General features: G+C 44.2%; 1 protein-coding gene across 3 annotated transcripts in view; it reads left to right on the top strand.

Annotated features, from left to right (window-relative positions):
* Window positions 1-21,086, top strand: part of DPP6 (dipeptidyl peptidase like 6) — a 1,044,825-nt gene that overhangs the window by 696,945 nt on the left and 326,794 nt on the right. For all 3 annotated transcript variants that reach the window (XM_075587874.1, XM_075587872.1, XM_075587873.1), the window contains exon 3: window positions 20,457-20,555. In XM_075587874.1, the coding sequence (XP_075443989.1) occupies window positions 20,457-20,555 (99 nt within the window). The remainder of the gene's footprint in view (window positions 1-20,456; window positions 20,556-21,086) is intronic.

Genomic DNA, 21,086 nt, shown 5'->3' with positions numbered 1-21,086 from the left:
TCAAAAAGATGTCCTCAGTCTTAGTACGGATCTTGAAGTCTCTCAGAAGGAGCTTCATGCCCTCAAGCTAGAAGTCTCACGCCAGGAGACCTGGAGTCTCAACTCAGTAGTGTGTAAATGGAAGGAGGACTACGAGGAGGCCCTGAGGGTAATAGAGGCGGTGGAAAGAAAGGATAGAAACCTGACAAAGGAGGTTTTATATATGGCTGATAAAGCAAAAAGCAGAGGGCGCTCTTCACCAGGAAAATAGCAAATTCCTGTGTGGATAATTGGAACTCTCTAACATTGTATTGTATTGTATGTCTTTATTTATATAGTGCCATTAATGTACATAGCGCTTCACAGTAGTAATACATGTGGTAATCAAATAAATAACAGAGCATGGGAATAAGTGCTTCAGACATAAAAGTAACATTAAGGAAGAGGTGTCCCTGCCCCGAGGAGCTTACAGTCGAATTGGTAGGTAGGGAGAACATGCAGAGACAGTAGGAGGAAGTTCTGGTAAGTGCATCTGCAGGGGGCCAAGCTTTATGTATCATGTGTTCAGAATATCCACAGTGCTATTCATATGCTTCTTTAAGCAAGTGTGTCTTAAGGTGGGTCTTAAAGGTGGATAGAGAGGGTGCTAGTCGGGTACTGAGGGGAAGGGCATTCCAGAGGTGAAGGGCAGTCAATGAAAAAGGTTTAAGGTGGGAGAGGGCTTTAGATACAAAGGGGGTAGAAAGAAGACATCCTTGAGAAGAACGCAAGAGTCTGGATGGTGCATAACGAGAAATTAGGGCTGTGTAAGGAGGGGCAGAAGAGTGTAAAGCTTTAAAAGTGAGGAGAAGAATGGAGTGTGAGATGCAGAGCAGACTCTGAAAGTAAGAGAAGCATGTTAACCCTCCAGAAATATGGCCATGCTCTCATCCAAGGAAGATTGGAGAGAGAAAGGTATTTGCGCAAACGCTCTGCAGCGCTCATCATACAGACTGCCTACACAGGAAGAAAAACGAATTGGCTGTGTCGCTAGAATAAAGCCGCCTGCCTTCTCCAGTCAATATGGAGAATGCAACGATAAAAAAAAAATTAAGAACCTTTGAAGCAATGTGTCCTTTTATTCCAGTTAAACGTTAAGAAGTGTCTGCAGCAAAGATTTTACAGGGAAATGAAAGAAGCTGCTTGTGTCATTCAGTCCAGATATAGGTCTGTCACGACTGTGCTCGCCACAAACCTGGGTCGGACCGCGTGGCTGAGGTGGGGTTGTAAAAGCACCGACCTGAGACCGCGCAGGCTGATCCGGATTGCGCAGTTCGTAGTCGTACGTAGCAGGATCAGGATAGGAGAAGACAGCATCGTCGGTGGACACGCCAGGGTCAGGACTGGAGACATCAGGGTAAACGTTGTTCAAGCAGGAGTTCGGCAACAGGTAGTCAGGAGAGCCCCGCTTCAACTTAGGAGTGCGGGAGTGGCCTCTGAGCGTGCGGCGACCATGGCCCATGGTACTGGTCTCAGGAGGTGGTAGACAGACCAGAGTAGCACACCGCCTAGCTGCACTGGTAAACCAGTGCTTCAGCGCAAGAGTCCTGAGCGGGCTGGGGAATCCTCCGATTCAGCGCAGGAACCAGGACATGGCCTCTCTAGATTAGGGAAAGAGTAGGCCCCAGGAACCAGGAAGCTGAAGATACTCAGGGAAACCTCCGCTTCAGTGCAGGAAACCAGGAACAGACCGCTGCATGAATATAGCAGCCGGTCACAGGAAACAAGGAGCTGAAGTAACAAGGAGAGTACTCAGCTTCAGCACAGGAAACAGGAACTGACCGCTGCATGAGACTAGCAGCCGGTCACAGGAACCAGGGAGCTGAAGACAACAAGGAGAGTACTCCGCTTCAGCACAGGAACAGACCGCTGCGTGACACTAGCAGCCGGTCTCAGGAACCAAGGAGACAGACAAGACAAGGCTTATGGCAGAACACAGAGACATCCAGGAAGGACTATGCTCGGCAGGGGGCATTGTGGGAAGGCAACACTTAAAGGTCAGAGAACCAATGGCAGAAGGGGCGTGTGGCAGTATTGATTTGGTGAGTGAATCCAGGCTGCAGTAAATATCCGGGAAAGTGTTCCAGGACTGCACAGGTCTGCAAGTTAAGGCAAACATTAAACCGAGGAGCGGATTCCTTACAGTACCCCCCTCTTCACGTGAGATCTCCGGGCGAACAAGACCACTCATAGAGTTGGGGGACCAGGAGTTGTTCCAGAACCGTCTAGGATTGGTGTTAGAGTCATGGTTCAGAGACTCGTGGTCACTCCTTTGTGTACCCCCACTCCCCGGAGAGAACTGCGGCCAGATAGGGCCATCCATGGGTCTCGGGGACATCGAGTTGTTCCTAAAGTTTTTTAGGCGGAAAGGGTATCCGTAAACGAGCAGTTCCTTGGTGAGTACTGTTCTAGGATATGAAAGTGGTGGTAGAGATATCATTGGTACCTGGCTCGCCCCGCGAAATGGCTTGGGAATCCAAGGCTGTGAAGAACCAGAGGGTTCCGGAGCAGAAACGGCAGAAGAACCCCCACTGGGAGCCCAGTCTTTAGTAATGGGACCAGAATTTAGGATAAGCGGCCTTGATAGTTGATCGAATATACCCAGGCGACCTTCGGGACAGACAAAGTCTTGGCTGACTTCTGCATGTAGGAATTTGAGAGGGACTTCTCCTCCAGAGGTCTCCCAGGTTGTCAGCGAGGGTATAGGGTGGGTGGGAGCATTTCCCGGTATTGGTATGGAAGGTGACAAGGCAAGCAGTAAACCAGACATAGAGACCGAAATCTTGGGGTACGTACAGAGTATTTACAACTCAAAGGAAATAACAGGGGCAACAGAAGGTTCTGAGGGGGAAAAACATCGTTTCACAGAGGCAGAGAAGCACTCAGCAGTGGAGCTCTCAAATACTGGGGAACCCTCAGTGGGAGATAGTATTGTCTGGGGAGTAGGAATAGGCTTTGGGGCTCTAATATCAGAAACTTGAGAATCAGGCAGAGCAAGGGTAGCGGAGGGAGGGGAGCTAACCTCAGAAGCTGAAGTCTGTACTTCAGTGACAGGGACCTGAGAGACTACAAAAACAGCAGCGAGTAAAGGAATTGACTCCGGAGCTGGAGGCTCGGAATCCATAACAGAAACATCTCGCAAAGCAGGGGTACCGATAGGAGAACTAGCGTCAGGAGCTGGTGCCTGGGAATCAGTTACTGGTAATGGGAGAGTAATGATAGGAGTTAAAGAGACAATAAGCGGTAAGTTGGAACCGTGGAAACTCTTAATAGCAGAAACCTTTGAAGTAAAAGGAGTCTTATCCAAAACTGCAAGGGCCCTAACAACAGGGGTGCTTGTCATGACAAAAACAGATTTAGGCGTGTTTACTAGTGCAAAAATTCTGATAACGGGACTCCTAGCCAGTGGTGAGGGTGTCAGGGTTTGACTAGTGAGAACATCAGATATAGTGATAAGTGACTTAGAATCAATCACTGAGGTTCTAGGTTTGCTGGTCATGTGTGAGAAAGTACCCTTTAGGACAGGAATTTTAATTTTTACCCCGAGTAACCCAACGGTTGCTGGAGCACGTTTAGCTGCAGTGCTGAGGGACTGAGGTTTAGCAAGAGCAGTAAAACTAAATAGCTCAGATTTAAACACCAGGACTTGTAATATAAGCAGGGTGGTCTCAGACTGTACTAAGGGGGTAACAACCGATATGCTGATCCCTGGAGGGTTTGCATGGGCAGAGAAATCAGGGAAACTAACAGCAAGGACGACCTCTACAGAAAGAGATTCTGAATCTGAAGGGAGGTTTTTACCTCTCCGAGTATCAGGGCCGACAAGGCAAATTTCAGAGAGAGGGGAAACTGTGTGCAGGCTTCTAACTAGCACATATGAAAAAGCGTCGCTTTTAAGTGAAAACAGTGTGTCAGCAAACATTCCTGGGAACACAACATGAACCCCAGGAGGGGCATACTGACCACTGTACGGTTTTAACCCTAAGCTTTGAGAAGGGGAGAACACAGACAGTACACGGGGGGTAATTATTACTGTACTGGTCTCTGAAGTGGGTATTTGGTAAGGAGTGTCTGGGAAACCAGAAATGACTGCAGATTCCACGACGTGGGGACTATGTGCTGAAGCAGAGATCATCGCTCTCTGGGTGACAGACTGGTTCAGCGAAGTACCTGGAAATGGGAACTCTGCGACCAAGCTTAGGGAAAAACTTGGTAACTGAATACATTTAACTGGAATCAGAACTTTAGCCGAAGTTTCAGGGGGCACAGCAGCTGAAACTTGAGCTGAAGCAGGGGTTTTATAGCAAAAACTAACTAAGGATTCAGCAACCTTGTGGAAGTCATTTAATGCAACCTCTGCTATAGGACTTGGGGACACATTCTCTGAGGCTAGAACGAAGGCATTAGCTTGGAGGCAGCAAGAATTTACAGGAGTTAAAGCAGATAATACCTGAGAGTAGAACATAGAGAGTTTTCCCTCTGTAATAGGTGAGACAAGGGATTCTTACTCTGGAGCTAGGGACGTGACCATGGCTGGCGGAGAACAGGGGGATACAAAAGGGGACTCAGAGAGCTGCCCCACAGGGTTTAATACAGGAATGACCTTGGGAACAGAACTTAGAAATTGAAGCTGAGTACGTGGAGGTAGGAGGGATTTGTTCCCTGACAGGGAAGGCATGCAGAACTGCCTAGCAGGGGTTAAAGCAGGAAAAACTTTGAGGGCTGAAAAGGGAGATTCAGAGTTAGGAATAGAGGGAAAAAGGGACTTGTTCTCGGATACTAGAGCCTTACTGTTGGCTAGAGAAATATACCTATACTCCAGGGGAACCTCACAGGACTGATCAGCAGGGGTTAACGTAGACGTATCATTGGTGTCAGAGTACCCGGGTGTACCATCAGGGCTAGGGACCGTGGCAGCATCTATGTTAGGGGGCAGTGATAGTGGGTCAGTTTGGTCATTTCCTGGAGAGGGAGATACGTCCCCAGGTTTAGCGACAGGACTGGCAGCACAGGTGGACTGCCAAGCGGCAGCGTAGCTGGCGAGGAGAGGGTCCTGTTCCTTTATGCAAATGTCCAAAGTCAGGGAAAGTACACGGAGTGTGTCTTGAGCATGAACCACCATGAAGAGAGGGTCCTGTTGTACTAGGTGAATGTCCAATGATAAGGCCAAGGCAAGGAGTGCATTTCGGGCGATGGCAAGTTTGATAGGGTACACATTATCCCAGGTTAAAGGGGAACCAGAGGAGCAAACACAATCGGCCAGAGACTGTTTTAAGTCCTTGAGGCAATAAGCCTTACTAATGAGATCGTTACGGCATTGTCTTTGCAACGGGGTTAAACCTTCATACATAATCTGATCTTCAATCAGGGGTAGTATTTCGCACAGATACTGGTTTTCAAACTGGGACTGGTCTACAGGCCGGGACAGGATTTCAGACAGAAACATACCAACCCTCACCACAGGGCGGTCCGAGTTTGTGGGGCCGAGCATACTGTCACGACTGTGCTCGCCACAAACCTGGGTCGGACCGCGTGGCTGAGGTGGGGTTGTAAAAGCACCGACCTGAGACCGCGCAGGCTGATCCGGATTGCGCAGTTCGTAGTCATACGTAGCAGGATCAGGATAGGAGAAGACAGCATCGTCGGTGGACACGCCAGGGTCAGGACTGGAGACATCAGGGTAAACGTTGTTCAAGCAGGAGTTCGGCAACAGGTAGTCAGGAGAGCCCCGCTTCAACTTAGGAGTGCGGGAGTGGCCTCTGCGCGTGCGGCGACCATGGCCCATGGTACTGGTCTCAGGAGGTGGTAGACAGACCAGAGTAGCACACCGCCTAGCTGCACTGGTAAACCAGTGCTTCAGCGCAAGAGTCCTGAGCGGGCTGGGGAATCCTCCGATTCAGCGCAGGAACCAGGACACGGCCTCTCTAGATTAGGGAAAGAGTAGGCCCCAGGAACCAGGAAGCTGAAGATACTCAGGGAAACCTCCGCTTCAGTGCAGGAAACCTAGAACAGACCGCTGCATGAATATAGCAGCCGGTCACAGGAAACAAGGAGCTGAAGTAACAAGGAGAGTACTCAGCTTCAGCACAGGAAACAGGAACTGACCGCTGCATGAGACTAGCAGCCGGTCACAGGAACCAGGGAGCTGAAGACAACAAGGAGAGTACTCCGCTTCAGCACAGGAACAGACCGCTGCGTGACACTAGCAGCCGGTCTCAGGAACCAAGGAGACAGACAAGACAAGGCTTATGGCAGAACACAGAGACATCCAGGAAGGACTATGCTCGGCAGGGGGCATTGTGGGAAGGCAACACTTAAAGGTCAGAGAACCAATGGCAGAAGGGGCGTGTGGCAGTATTGCTTTGGTGAGTGAATCCAGGCTGCAGTAAATATCCGGGAAAGTGTTCCAGGACTGCACAGGTCTGCAAGTTAAGGCAAACATTAAACCGAGGAGCGGATTCCTTACAAGGTCCCACGCAACACTGTCTCAGTGCTACAACCGGTGGTCCATAAAGCCGAGGGAAAAAGAACCAAATTCGGACTGAGATGATCAATACAAATTCAGCCCTTTTACCGTACTCAGAGGGACCAAACCTCACAATGAAAATAGCCACTATAAAGATTTAGTCTTTGACAAGACAACAATGTCAGTGATCCCACCTCTTAATATGCAACCGTATTTGCCCACTCGTCTCTGCAAGGGAAAAAGGCACAAAACTACAGGCTAGCAAACTGCAAAAAAGAGAACGACAAAAATATTGATGTACTGGAATTAAGAAAACTAAACCAGTCATAAATGACCCCTCTGTGGAAAAGGGGGTCATACTTTTGTGGGTAAGCCATGAGAGATGGCTGGGGTCCAGTGCACGGAAGGAGCTTCCAGATGTCCCAACTCAGTAGAGATACGCTGCAAGACATTACTTGGGACTTCCCCACACATTAAAGAATTGACAAGCTTAGAAAAAGTAATATGTCAAGAACGGGAGGCCAAGATGATAAGGCTACCACTAGCAAACAGAGCCGCGTGGGCCAATCAGAGTGGATAAAAACTTTGCCCAGGTTGAACCACCCACGATCATTGATACTGATCCAGATGCAAGTAGTCACCCTAGTGCCAGGGAAGAAAGTATCACCGACGCATGGAAAAACTCGTCGCCAAGCGGTTAAAAAAAGACTTGGTCAAATGGAAAGAGGTGCTTGAGCGACGGGTTCTCCGCAGAGGTGAAAAAGCTAAGCACATCATGTGGTTGGGCAAAGTCTTCCTCAAGTGACTAAAGCGTGCTGATTTAAAGCACCTTCAGGAAGAGATACTGGTTACCTGGAGAAAGGGCTCTCTCCCTCCACCCATTCTCATTCGAGCTGCAGGTACATCTCGACTGAGTGGAGGGATGGGCTTCAGCTGTGGCTAGCCCAAGCTACCCACAAACAGGAGAGGTATGGGACAGGGCCTTAACACCTCCCTAAAAGGGCTCCAAATAGAAGGCCTGTATCTGACTGAGTCCAGCAGGGAGCTGGTTAATTTCAGCTACAATTAGCTAGATTCCACCTGGTTCATCAGTCAGGTAGAAAGCCTCCTGTTTAAACTGCAGAGGCTCTCTCTAGCACATGGGAGGTATATGCTATCAGAGAGTGATCCCAGGGATCCAGCCCCTCTATTCCAGGACACAGCAGTCACTGGAACTCGCCAGAGGATGCACCCCACAGACACCAACCCAGACCAGGAGACTGATATAAAGAGCCCTCTGCTTACAGGTACCTCTGTGGACTTTGGGGTCAGAGGCTGTAAGAGGCCTAACCTCCGAGCCCTGCAGATAGGGACTTGGAAGTATGAGTTAGCCATTGCAAAGTGATTGGCTGTTTTGTTTATTTTGTATGCTGCCTTAAAACTGTGTTGTTTGAAGATACAGGTTAAATAAAAGCCAATGTTTATTTCACCCAAATCTATGTCTCCCTGGTTATACCTCTGCACTTGTCTCCTACATTCAGCCATTCAATTAACTATGACTTTTTCTTCCTACTGCATACTTTAAAATACAAAACTACAGCGTAATATCTGAGGGGCGAGGGCTCAACTTTAGTAAGGTACCCAATAACCTATATACCTCCCCAAACACAGTTATACTGAACAAGTGGAGAGATGTGAATCTTATCTGGTCTTCTTGTTACTCCCGTAACCGATGTTGGGCATCAGTTAACCACCAGATAAGATTAAATATCAACTGTTATTAATGATTTATAGCTCTCCTTACTATCTCTTGTGATATTCTGTCTCGTTTGTCCGGGGTACTTTATACTATTATTGTTGAATATGATTAAAACTTTATTTACATTTGTGCATTTCTTTTAACACATATGTTTTTAATTTTGACCAATGTATCAGTGATCTTGGTTTAGCATGTGATGTATAAACATATGTTATGTGTTCTCTTATCCAATGATATGATTGGTCTTTTTAATTACACCATTGTTCTTAATTCTGTTTGCCATTACTGGCAGTGTTGGGGTATACACCTGTGACCCATTTGTTTGGGGCTTGTCCACAGGTGTTGCAGCTTGCACTTGCTATATATGCATGTTGTTGTTTCAAACGGATCACTCTTTTGACAAAGGCCTGACGGGCCGAAACGCGTCAAGAAGATCCGTTTGCACTTTGTTTCATTAAAGTTTTTTATGGGTCACCACATCAGCCTTCTCTGAAGTCCTTTTTCTACGGTTGTGCGGCGTACAGACCTCCCCAGGGAGGATTTCCAGTGTTCCGGTGCTTGCTGCCTGCACGCCGGGCTGTTTCTGGTGCATCTGCGTCCCCCTGCTGAACCTGGAAGTACCGGCACTGCCGTCGGTCAGGTGACCACCCACCGCGATCGAGCGGATGCAGGGTTGGCGGCAGAAGACAGTGCTGGCGGCTCGTGAGGATCACTTCACCCAGAGGAGTTGCAGGCAGAGGGATCGGCAGCATCTACAATCAAGAGGACAGATCAGCCACTTCACTACATCCCCCAGCTGTGAGTTATTTCCTTCTAGGTTATTTCAAACTTCATCGTGCTTATGGTAAGCCAGTTGCTGAGCATTACATCTGTGAAGGCTACACTGGGGGATAGTGGCGATCACAACCCACATTCATTATTGTTCAAACACCAGTTCACAGCTACAGTTACATTTTCTGAGCGCCTGGTGGGTTAACTTTCAGTTTACCCGTTTTACACAAGTGGAGAGATACATGTGATTCTGAAATACCTAATTTGGCAATGCCCAGTATATTCAAATGATTTAAATGAGCATATTGCCCAGGTATTTCAGGTGTGTTCATGTTTGCTCACAGGTATCTCTCCATGTGTTGTGTAAAGACGTTTTGGGGGACATCTGTGTCAATAATTTATATATTAAATAAAGCCGCCTCTCCATCACCCTTCTGCACCCACCTTTCCTCTTCATTATAGACTGCATACAGTATAAGCTGTTTATTTGAGCCCTTAATTGGGTTGCTACAAAGCAAATGGCCTAACTCACATTGGAGTACTGAAAAACTTCAGATGGCGTAAGATTACCAGCTTTGCCTAACTAAACCCCCTCACTGGGCCAGCTAGTTTTCCTAGAAAAAAGAAAACAAATTTGCTTCCCCTGCACAACCTTCTGCAGCTTTCTCACTGTGAAAGAGAGCTTCTGACCAAGCAGCTTGCACATGACAGTGTGTATGGCCTTTGGATAACACGTAGCATGATAGTTCTACAGGGATCTACTGATGTCTCTGGGCTGACTTTTCAAGTGGGCGTACCAGATTCATTGAAATGGAACATCAATTATTGGGATATCAACAAGGGATGCTCTTAACAGAGGTTGTAGACTGTGCAATTGCAATTTAGAGCATGAGGAGCAATACTGTTTAACCTCTTTAAACAAAAAACAAACAAAATCCTTTGAAGGTGTCTGTCCATGGTTTTGTCTATCAAACATCTCAACTCTGTTATAATATATACAGATTTATTCATACTTGCCTTCCCTGGAAACGCAGCAAAAAAAGCCTTTTGCATGGTGAGGGCAACGAGAAGCCGTGTGGTCTATACCTTTTTATGCACCCTTCCCCCTCTCAGACACCCACAGCATTAATCTCCACTGGCAGGGAATGTCACAATGGGGTGCCCCAACCACACAAAACCTAGAGCCCCCTCTCCCCCCTCCCCATGCCTCCAACACAGCATACAGGCCTATTAGCCATGGCAGGTTAATAGACCTTTGGGCCAAGTGGTCATTCAAAAATGAACCCATAAACTACAAAATACAACAGTAAAATACATGAATATATAATATCATACGCCCTTTAGTGCTATTGAGGTTACCTAGCACCCCTCGTTGAGGCATAGCAAAGTAAATCAATCATTGTGCTATACTGTACGCTGAAAAATACATGGACAACAGTTATTACCAGTATGTTATGTAGAACTCAATGCTTAAGTGACCAGCAGAAAGCATGATATAAAATTATATAAGATGATAATACAATTTAATTGTGAATAAAATAATATTAAATAATAATAATAGTTAAAAAGTTTATATTTTACAAAACAGCAGTAGGTTCTACAACTCTGATGATATGACCTTACCATTTCTTTAGACCAGTGTTTCCCAACTCCACTCCTCAGAGGACCACAACAGGTCAGGTCTTAAGGATGTCCCTGCTCCTACACAGGTGGGTCAATCACCGACTCAGTCATTTTGACTGAGCCATCTGTGCTGGAGCAGGGATATCCTTAAGACCTGACCTGTTGGGGTTCCCTGAGGACTGGAGTTGGGAAACACTGCTTTAGACTATTACTTAAACTCTGATATTGCAAATGTAAAATCACCCAAATACTAGTGATGCAAATAAAACAATATGTAAAAAAATATATTCAGACAGTTGATTTGCATATTTCCCAGATATCTCCCTTTCGGGTATCTTGCCTTGTATCAGTTGCATCTACACATAGAACATATGTTTAACATAACATTTCACTAAAGTCACATCATGTTAAAAGCATAGCGTTAATATTAATGATATGTGCTAATTAGCCATTATTAAATGCATACAGTACCATATATAGTAACCTCTAAGCTTAACATAGTGAAACATTGGCATTAGGTACAATTCATTACACAGTAAATACCTAGAATTGTAGATAAAAGTTTGCTCTGTGAAAATGTAATTACTTTTATCTAATGTCATAGCCCCTTAGGCTACGACCCCAGTGTTGGCGCTGCACGCCAGGCTGTGGCTGAGCTGCAGGAGATGGTGACGGGGGTGTGTGGCGGGGGGGGGGGGGTGGCGGGGGCGTGGCCATGACGTCACCCTGCTGTTTCGCCTTCATTGGCCGAACCGCCGGGGGGCGTGACCAGCGCTCCATCACCAGTTCTGAAGACAATTTTATTGTCGTCAGAAAAATCTTGTTGTGCAACGTGGCGGCCAAGGCAGCTAGTGGGCCCGACCCCATTGAGGGGCGGTTCTTGTTCCTGCAGTGCACGCCATTTCGCGCGCTGCAGCTTGTACTGGGGACCTAGCCTTAGAATCCCAAGTGGCCAGCTTGCCATGGGCAACCCCCAACTAGATTATCACAAAGGGCTACAGAGGGATTAATATCACCTACATCAATTAACCCCCCACCCTTTGCCTACCAAAAAGCTATGGCAGGTAAGGAATTAGCTCCTACCACCCTCCGTCCAGCGCACCTAACCACCTATCACGGGGCGCGTACTCCCATTAGCTCCTCTACCTCCACCCTACCGCAATGAACCTAATCCCCACTCCTTAAGTATGGTTAACAATCCTAATAGCATAAGGAGATGGGAGGCCATTGTCTAAAACCAGAGTTACAGTATTAATTTAGCTGCCATAGTAGTAAATAAGGCATTCCCAATCCAAGCAATGTATCCCGGCCACTATTTTAAACATAAATTATACTGATACCTATCAGTTGAGTTAATTCCAGATGTGTATTTACCGGACAATTATCAGAACAAAATATGGTTCAATAAAATTGAGCAACAATTTATTTCCCGCTAATGTACAAAATTATGAAAGGTAAAAAAATGCATTTAAATGATTTGAAACAATATGTATGTATGTATGTATGTATGTATGTATGTATGTATGTATGTATGTATGTCTTTATTTATATAGCACCCACCGCTGTACTCAGCACTTTACAAAAGAGACAATATAGTACCGAGAGTTACAATACAATACTGTAAGTGCAACAAGCAAAATCTGACACTTGGAAAGGAAATCCCTGCCTCGGAGAGCTTACAATCTAAACAGTATGAAGGGAGAATTACAGAAACAGAAGGTGAGGAAATAAGTGCAGTAGATGGCAGTGCTTGGCCACAATGGTTGGTAGGAGTGACTTGGGGTGTGGACTGTGGCCATGAGTCTAGGCCAGTAGTTCACAACCTTTTTTGTTTGGAGGAACCCTTGAAGTACTTCGAAAAATCTCGAGGAACCCCTATCTGGCTGACACATATTAGGTTCGACAGGTGTAAATCACAACATTTCACACCTCACAAGCCCCCTCTATTTTCCCACCCTCTACCCATGTATTTCTCTGCCTGTCTCACTCACCCCCTCCTGCCTCGCATGTATTTATCCCCTGAGTCTCACTTTTACTCCATAATTTCCTCACTCCCTCCCCCCTCTCTCCTCTCATTTGCCCCCACCTTCCGTCAATTACCCAACTCTCACTCAATCCCCCTCCAAAATACATACCAAAAAACCTCACCTCATCATCATCCTCATATATCTCCCCCAGCACCCTCATTATCATCATCTCCCCGCCCCCATATGCCTACATCAGTGGGAGGAGACGCTGGTATCCTGCAGTTGGAGGTGGCGGGCAGCAGAATGGCAGAGGAGGCAGGATTACACACCCGTGCTCACTCTAGCAGCAGGTACCGGAAGTGCCGGGTCACATTGCTAGCATGCGCTCCTACTCTGCCGTCCTGAGAGCGGGCTCTGGGGGAGAGGGGAAGGAGGGGGAGAGCCAGGAAAGCCATCGCGGGTCACACAGTGAGTGCGGGCGGGCCACACATTGAGTGCGGGCGGCCCACGGTCCGTAGGCGGAACCCCTGACACTGCTCCACCAAACCGCAGGATTCCGCGGTGGTTGGGAATCTCTGGTCTAGGCTAAGGAAATGCTTAATTTAAGAGGTGAGTTTTAAGGTTTATTTAAAGGTGGGGGAGAGAAGGTGCTAAGCATATACTGCGTGTGAGAGAGTTCCACAGGTAAGGGGCGGTGAGAGAAAAAGGTTTAAGGTAAGAGAGCTGTAGAGGGGTGGAAAGGAGACCGTTATTATTATTATCGTTTATTTGTAAAGTGTCAACATACAGTATTCCACAGTGTGGTACAATGCGGGTGCAGAGGTTTGATAATTACAGTTATGGGTAGACTGCAAAAGACGAGCAGCATAACGGGAGTTCAAAGCCAATATGTACGGAGGAGCAGATGAGTGGAGATCCCTCATGGTAAGGAGGAGAACGTTGTAGGTGATCTGAAATTTGATGGGAAGCCAGGAGAGGGATTTAAGGAGGAGATGAACAGGGACTAATTTTAGAAAAAGTGAAAATTTGCTAGCAGCAAAATTTCGGATACTGTAGGTTGCAAAGGAGAAAGTTGTGAGACAGGGAGAAAAGGAAAGGTCCCAGAACAGAGTTCTGAGGTACACTAAAAGACAGATTAACAGAAGACGAAGACATGTTAGCAACAGAGACAATGTGCGATTGGAGAGATATGATAGGAACCAGGATAGAGATGTGTTGCTGATACCAAGAGAGTTTAGAATATGAAGGAGAAGAGAATGATGAACAGTATCGAAGGCAGAAGAGAGATTGAGTAGGATCAGTACGGAAATATGATGATGGAGTCTTGCTTCATGTTGATCATTGGCTATGTCACATAATGGACCCCTGTGAACCCGTGACTGGTATATGGAACAAGGGTTAATACACACAGCTATCTAGCTGAGTCATTTTTCTCCACGCATGGACCTCAAATGACTAATATCTCCCCTCAATCCGTCCCAATACCCCATCTGTCAAACAGCACACTGGTGAGCACGTGACTTATATATGCAACCAGGGTTAATACACACAGCCAACTCGCTGCCCACCTTTCTCCTTGACAAGATACTTCAAATGAGTTAATATTTACCCTTACTCGGTTGCAATCTATCTATTATCTACGGCAACCACCAAAGAAATATCAATTACTGTATGTGAATGTGAGATTTCCCGTGCTCCAGCATGGATACTTCCTTAGTTGAAATCTAATTTTCTATTCACACATGCCAAGTTTTACGCCCAAACCTTCTGCATTGAAATACACACAAACCCAGCCCTTTTCATCAATCAGCCCTCATATGACAATTTTACTACGTAAGAAAAAAACCCTTACTTTTGACTCTTTAAAAGTCGGCTCAATATACAGTACGGTATAAAAGAACTCATATCTTTATTCCTATAATACAGTACTTGGAATAACATGATTCATATCAATAGGTTCCAGAGAGTTTGCCGAATATAATAATAAGACTCATTTTGACTGACTTGCTCCAAAGTTTGAGTGACAAATGGATATCTGTCTCTTGCCACCTCCTAAACATGAAGGGTTTGGTCTTATTGCATTCGATTCATTGCAACTGTTACGAATATCTATTCGTAATTCTTCAGAATAGGTTTCAGGGCCATGATATCTTCATATTTGATAAATGTACTCTTTTTGGAATACTTTCTTAGCCACGGCCCCATAATCCTCCAAAGAATGTCTTTCAAGGTGCATTTAAAAGCATCCTATGTATTCTAATGTCATGGAGCCATATTTCAATCTCATTTCTGGCAAAACAAATGTTGACTTAACATAACCTCAGTCCTATAGACAACACAGACGCGACTTGACAGGCCATAAAAACAATTCTTTTTTTTTTACAATTTGGAACCAATGTTAACCCCTTGAGTATCCATTCCATTGATTACAATTCTAAATATTTGTTGCTCTATTCATTACAGGCTACTTTGGTGAGCACAGACTCTGTTGAGTGAGCTGTACGAAAGCCAGATTGTAAAGGGTCCATGAAGGCATGTGATTTAAGAAAGTTGATTATACGTTAGAATACAAGACATTCTAGGGGTTTTGAATCAAAAGGCAGGAGTGATACAGACGGTAGTTAGTAAGGCAAGTAGTGTCAAAGGTGTTTTTGTGAATAGGTGTGACCATTGCATGCTTAAAGGAAGAGGGGAAATTGCCAGAGGACAGAGAGGATTTGAAGATATGGGTAAGAGTGGGTACTAAGACAGGAATTATAGTTCTGATAAGGTGTGAGGGGATAGGATCGAAAGGGCATGTGGTAGAGAGAGAAGAGAAAATCACCTTATAAACTTCAAACTCTAACAGGAATAAAGGAGTGAAGAGTGGAAGAAGAAGCATAGGTAGAAACAGATAGAAGAGGGAAGGGACAGAGGGAATCTTGTTGTGAATAGCATCCATTTTGCCTTTAAAGTGGTCAGCAAATGCTTTAGGAGAATTGAAGGAAGGATGGGAAGTGGGAGGTGCAGATTGGAGGAGGGAGTCAAATACAGAAAAAAGACGACGTAGATGGGATTTGTGAGTATTGATGAGTGCTGAAAAGTCATTTTTGGGGGGGCCTTAGAGAGAGCAGCATGAAAATATTTATAGTCCTGAAAATTAGCATGAAGAGAAGATTCCCAGTTCAAGCCAGTTTAAGTGATTCCCAGTTGGAGCCAGTTCAAGTGCGAAGGAAACATGTTTGTGAATTTAGTTAAGGCCTTGGGTTAGATGGACGGGTGTGCTGGAGCCAAGAAGGGGCATATATCTCAAGAGGAGAGGATAACGTTTTAAGAGTTGACAAGATTGTAAGTTTCAGAGAAAGGAGAGAGAAGAGAGGTTCACATTCGGGGCAGATTTTAGAGCAGAGCACAAAATGGAGCAAAGGTTTCACAAGTATTGAGTAGAAAAAGTAGGATGGGGGGAATGAGTGGGGGTGAATGATAAGAGGTATGGTCAGAGAGCGGAAGGATGAGATGGAGAAATCAGAAAGGGAACAAATTTTAGTAAACACCAAGTTTAAGTAGTGACCATCCTTGTGGGTTCTGGAATTGGTCTATTGGTAAAGGCCAAAGGAGGAGGTTAAATGGAGAAAGTGAGACTGTCCATTAGACTGTGCCGAAGAGGCCAAGGGGTCATGAATATAATAGTTGAAATTTCCCAGTAAAAAGATAGGAGACTCAGTGAGAGAAAGAATGAAAGTCAGGGAGAAAGGTGGAGGTAGAGGCTGTAGAGGTACACGGTCTGCATGTAACTGTCACATGCAGAAAGAGAGGGTAGAAAAGCTGGACAGCATGAACCTCACAGGAAAAGAAAGAAACAGAATGAGGCATAGGGCAGAGGTGATATTTACAGAGGGAGGAGGAAACCTACACCTCCTCCCTGGCCAATTGGGGTGTGTATTGTGAGAGAAAGAAAGAGAGACCACAATAGGAGAAAGCAGCCTCCACAGTAAGAGACATGTTGTGAGAGATTGGTATCAGTTAGAGCAAAGAGATGAAAAGAGCAGTGAGTGAAAGCAGAAAGGGTTGTGTTAGTCAAGGAGCGGACATTCCGGAAGGCTCTCCGGTGTTCTAGAATATGATTTGAAAGAGCAGATGTATAAATCAGGTCTGAGAGGGCAATGTAGCACCCAAGATTAGATAGTGATAGTGTTAAAGTTGTGCATAAATTGTCAGAGCATATAAAAAAAGTAAGTTCTCAAAGCTGCAGAAGTATGTATGTATATCTTTATTTATATAGCGCCAACAGTGTTCTCATCGCTTCACAAAGACAATACAGTACAGGGAATTTTAATAATACAATAAGCGCAGCAACGTCAGACAATAGGAAAGGAAATCCCTACCCTGGAGAGCTTACAATCTATGTGATTTGGTTAAGTGCTGAATTTAGTTCTTCCTTTCTTGTTCACCTCCAATTCAACTCCCTCTTAACTCCACAGACACTAAAATGTGGCACTTCAGATGGCGGAGCAGCCAACTACATTGGCACAGCCAATAAGTCTGTCTTAAATACTCTTACAATATCACATGGGAATAAAAAGGCAGGGAGGGGCTGTGAATAATTAGTACAGAGAAACATACCAAAGAGATGTTAATTTAATAAGTTCGGTTGCACTGGGGTTGCATTGATAGAAGTGGAAAAAGCTTCATATACAGACAGAGAATCATACCAAATATAAAATCATTTACTGGAACATTGCCCTACATTATTTATGTCCTGGAAGACAATCACGAAATACAGATTTCCAAAATTCGCTAGTGAGAAACTGAACTCTCATCTTGTACATGTCCATCAGAAAGGCCAAGATCTCAGCTGAATGTGTGTATATTGCTTGATTGTTGAAAAACGCAGTGTGAAAGGCAGAGGAGTACTCTCACTGTTTTGTAGTCAGCACAAGTCAGTATAAGAAACCTCATTGACTTCAATTGTGTCTAGCTTTATAAATGTAGTACTTTTCTATTAAAATGCCTTTTTTTGTGGGCCAGCAACATCAAATCTAATTGAGTCTAGTCTTTACAAGGTTGATATGTTTGCAAAGGTGTTGAAGGAAATATATTTGTTGAGGTAAATCTCTAAGGTAGAGGTGTAATCATTCAGTTTTATTTTGTAATTGATTATGGGCTAAAAGGTTTTTTTTAGCAGATGAGACATAATAGCACTTAAAGAAATTACACAGTACTTGCTGACAAACCAATAGTTAATAGTAATATCAGTTGGAATGCATGGGTGGAATGCATCTTCGGGTGTTATGCGTCTGGCATTACTGGCCATTTAAATCTGCTCTTGCATCCCAGCAACACTTTTCTACTAATTCTATGCATGTGGCCTCTGAAAGCAGAGATACCCCCTGCTCTCTTTTCGTTACCCCTCCTTCTTTTACAAGATAGGAACCGTGGGGCGGGGGAGGGCAGGGGAGGGAAAGGGAGGGCAGGGGAGGGCAAGGGGAGGGCAGGGGAAGGCAAGGAGAGGGCAAGGGGAGGGGGCCCTTCAGAAACGAACAGTGCTTTTTCTTTCTTTTTCTTTAGCTCTGTGGACCCCTGGTTCCCGAATTTCTTACCTGGAAAATTACCAGTTATAAATCTCCCTCCAGTATAAAAATGGCTGCACAAAACTTACCAGTCATGGGGACCAATAGGAAGCAGCAGTGTAATCTGTTTAGATGGCCATTTAAATGCCCTGGACAAAATATGAAGTAATGCTGGTAAATTGACCTATAAGTACCTCGAGAACCAGGGCGTCCCGGGAGCTGAAAATAGTGCTGTTCAGCTCTAGAGGACCCACTGGTTCCCACCCATCTAACTGTCCTAAATGTCTGTACATTTAATGTATAACCCTGGTCAATTAATGTAACCATGTATTGACATCATAAGTCTGTGCCCAGGACATACTTGAAAACTAGAGGTAACTGTCACTGTATTACTTCCTGGTAAAACATTTTTATAAACAAACTGGTTCCCATCCTGCTTCTTTAATGTCGGTATGCATGTCCCGACATAATGAAGTAACCACATTCGCACTGTGCGATTTTAAACCACGGGGTGTAAATAAATGACTAAATATAATACATTTACAAGTGCATGCAACAAAAATAATCACTACATAAAAAGAACTGGTAAAGTCTCAATATCCCCTAAATAGGAAACTTCCTTCTCTGAATCCGTAATACAGTATATAGAGGCAACATTGTGGGGAAACAAATCTTTATCTTGGACATATACAGTAAAGATAAGGTGGACAGCAGTTTTGGAAGAATCAATTTTTTATTGAAGTGTGCATATTAAAAAAGCTAACACATACAAAAAGTGCAAACACTTGTGTGAAACGCGTGGGAGGACTGCCCTGTCATTTTTTAACCACTCACTTATGCCTTAAATAAAACTTTTTCCATACCTGGGTACCCTGTCTCTTTATATGGTTACTGCTCAAGGACTGCCCGTATATTGCCTGAGTGCCCCGTATGCTTTCAAACCTTGCTGCACATACAAACATCAATTGAATAAAGTGACCTAGTGCAAACATAGAAAAACACTTTGCTGATACTCGCCTGGAGAGACTCAACGTTTCAGTCAGCAGCCGTTTGTGAAGAGTCACACCTTATTTATCTTTGTGTATTGAATGATTGTGTTTTTATTGATCAATACAGTCATGTCTTTTTATGTTGTGAATTAATAATATATTTGTTTAATAAAGTGATACGTGTGTGTCATTTATAGTGGCTCTTTTTTAAGTGGATACCCAAGTCAAAAGGCACCTCATCTGAATGTTTCCTCTGTACTTACCCACATCTTGCAAAGTTAACTATTATGAGTAAGTCTCTTGTATCATTGGTCAGGCCTTATTGTATATTTGTAAAATATAATAGGCAGCAGAAGGGGAGTATGGTTTGTTAGCGACCTGCTCACCGCAAAAATGATTTCATAACAATTGGGTCTTTTTAGAAAAAGGATTTTACTTTATTTTTAGAATTGAAATATAACAAAAGACAAAACACCCCAGTGCTACATCCAATATGATAAATAATATAGTTAAATACTTATCTGTTGTTATAAATACGGGAGGGTCATTTAGTTCAATTCTTTGGTCAAACCATGCCAAAGTATCCCCTCCTTTGCAAGTCCTAACACTACTGTACCTGCAAAAGCTCTCCTAGCCTCTCTAATGGAGGGAGAAGTGTCTTAATAGACTGGTCATTCACAGGTGTGTAACAAGAACTGCAATTTAAAAGGTTTCAACTCACTCATCCCAGTTTAAAATGGCAGTTCTTGTTACGCACCTGTGAATGACAAGTCTATTAAGACAGTTCACCCTCCATTAGAGAGGTTAGGCGAGCTACTGTATTGCAGTTATAGTAGTGTTAGAACATATCAAAAGAGGGCATACTGTGACATGGTTTGCAAGCTTAAAATGCTCTTACCAAAGAAATTAACTACATGACCTTCACTTATGAAAAGAAAAACAGATAAGTATTTAGCTATATAATGTGTCATATTGGATGTAGCACTGAGACTTTTTGTCTTGTTACAATTGTAATTGTGGCATGAGGTCACTATCCCAGTAGCACTCTGACACAGATATATATGGTGTGGTGGATTTGGGTTCTGAGCTTATAGGGGCTTTCATATCTTTTGAATACTTTATTTTTTATACATTTTCATTTTCTAGGGAATGTTGGACATTACTTGCATTTTTACCCTATAGAAATGTTTGTTTTTATGGATCCGATATTAGACAATGGCATTACATTTAAGTAGTCCAAACATATATTGTTGAAACATTATTTATATGTAACTAATTATTTGACACTGACTAATTTTAGGAGAAATAATCTATGTTTGTTTGGATTTTTTCCAGTTGAAGATAATAGCCTGTCTCTCAAAGCAAAGGTATCGCTGCAAGATTTGGCCAGTGGAGAGTTTGCAATTCACGATCCTGAAGCTAAATGGATAAATGGTGAGTCTGAAGCAACACTGCAGAACTTTGTCCATCAATCTTTCTGTAAGTTCACTGGTAGATACTGAAAGCAGCCTTATTATATCATTATTTAGTAACCCAAAGTAGTATTAAGATTGATGTGCTTTACTAGAAGTCTGATAGCTATTACTACATGATATTTGATACGCATCCCTTACTCCGTTGCATTTTGTAGGCTCCAGCAGCAGAAATGTTAAGCTGTATATCTCCCTGTAATAAAATATTCCAAACAGATGAACATAATGCAAGGACTGAACACATGCTGTTATCTACAGGTATATGGTCTCTTATCTGCCCCTCTAAACGGAAAGGGGTTTACTTTAGCCAGAAAATTAAGCCATGAATAAAGCAGCAGTGTCTTACACTTGGCTGCTTTTAGGTAAGTCGGAATGTAGCAGGTTATTCAGTGGCGTAACATGCATTAAGAAATTTGAATTGATATAGAGACCAGCATGCTGGTATAGTCTGGAGGTCACTGTATCCTCAGATGAGATCTTACCTCTTTGATAA

This window comes from Ascaphus truei, chromosome 2, assembly GCF_040206685.1.
Source record: "Ascaphus truei isolate aAscTru1 chromosome 2, aAscTru1.hap1, whole genome shotgun sequence".
Lineage (NCBI taxonomy): Eukaryota > Metazoa > Chordata > Amphibia > Anura > Ascaphidae > Ascaphus > Ascaphus truei.
Note: the sequence above shows the minus strand (reverse complement) of the source record. Positions and strands in the feature narration are given on the sequence as shown.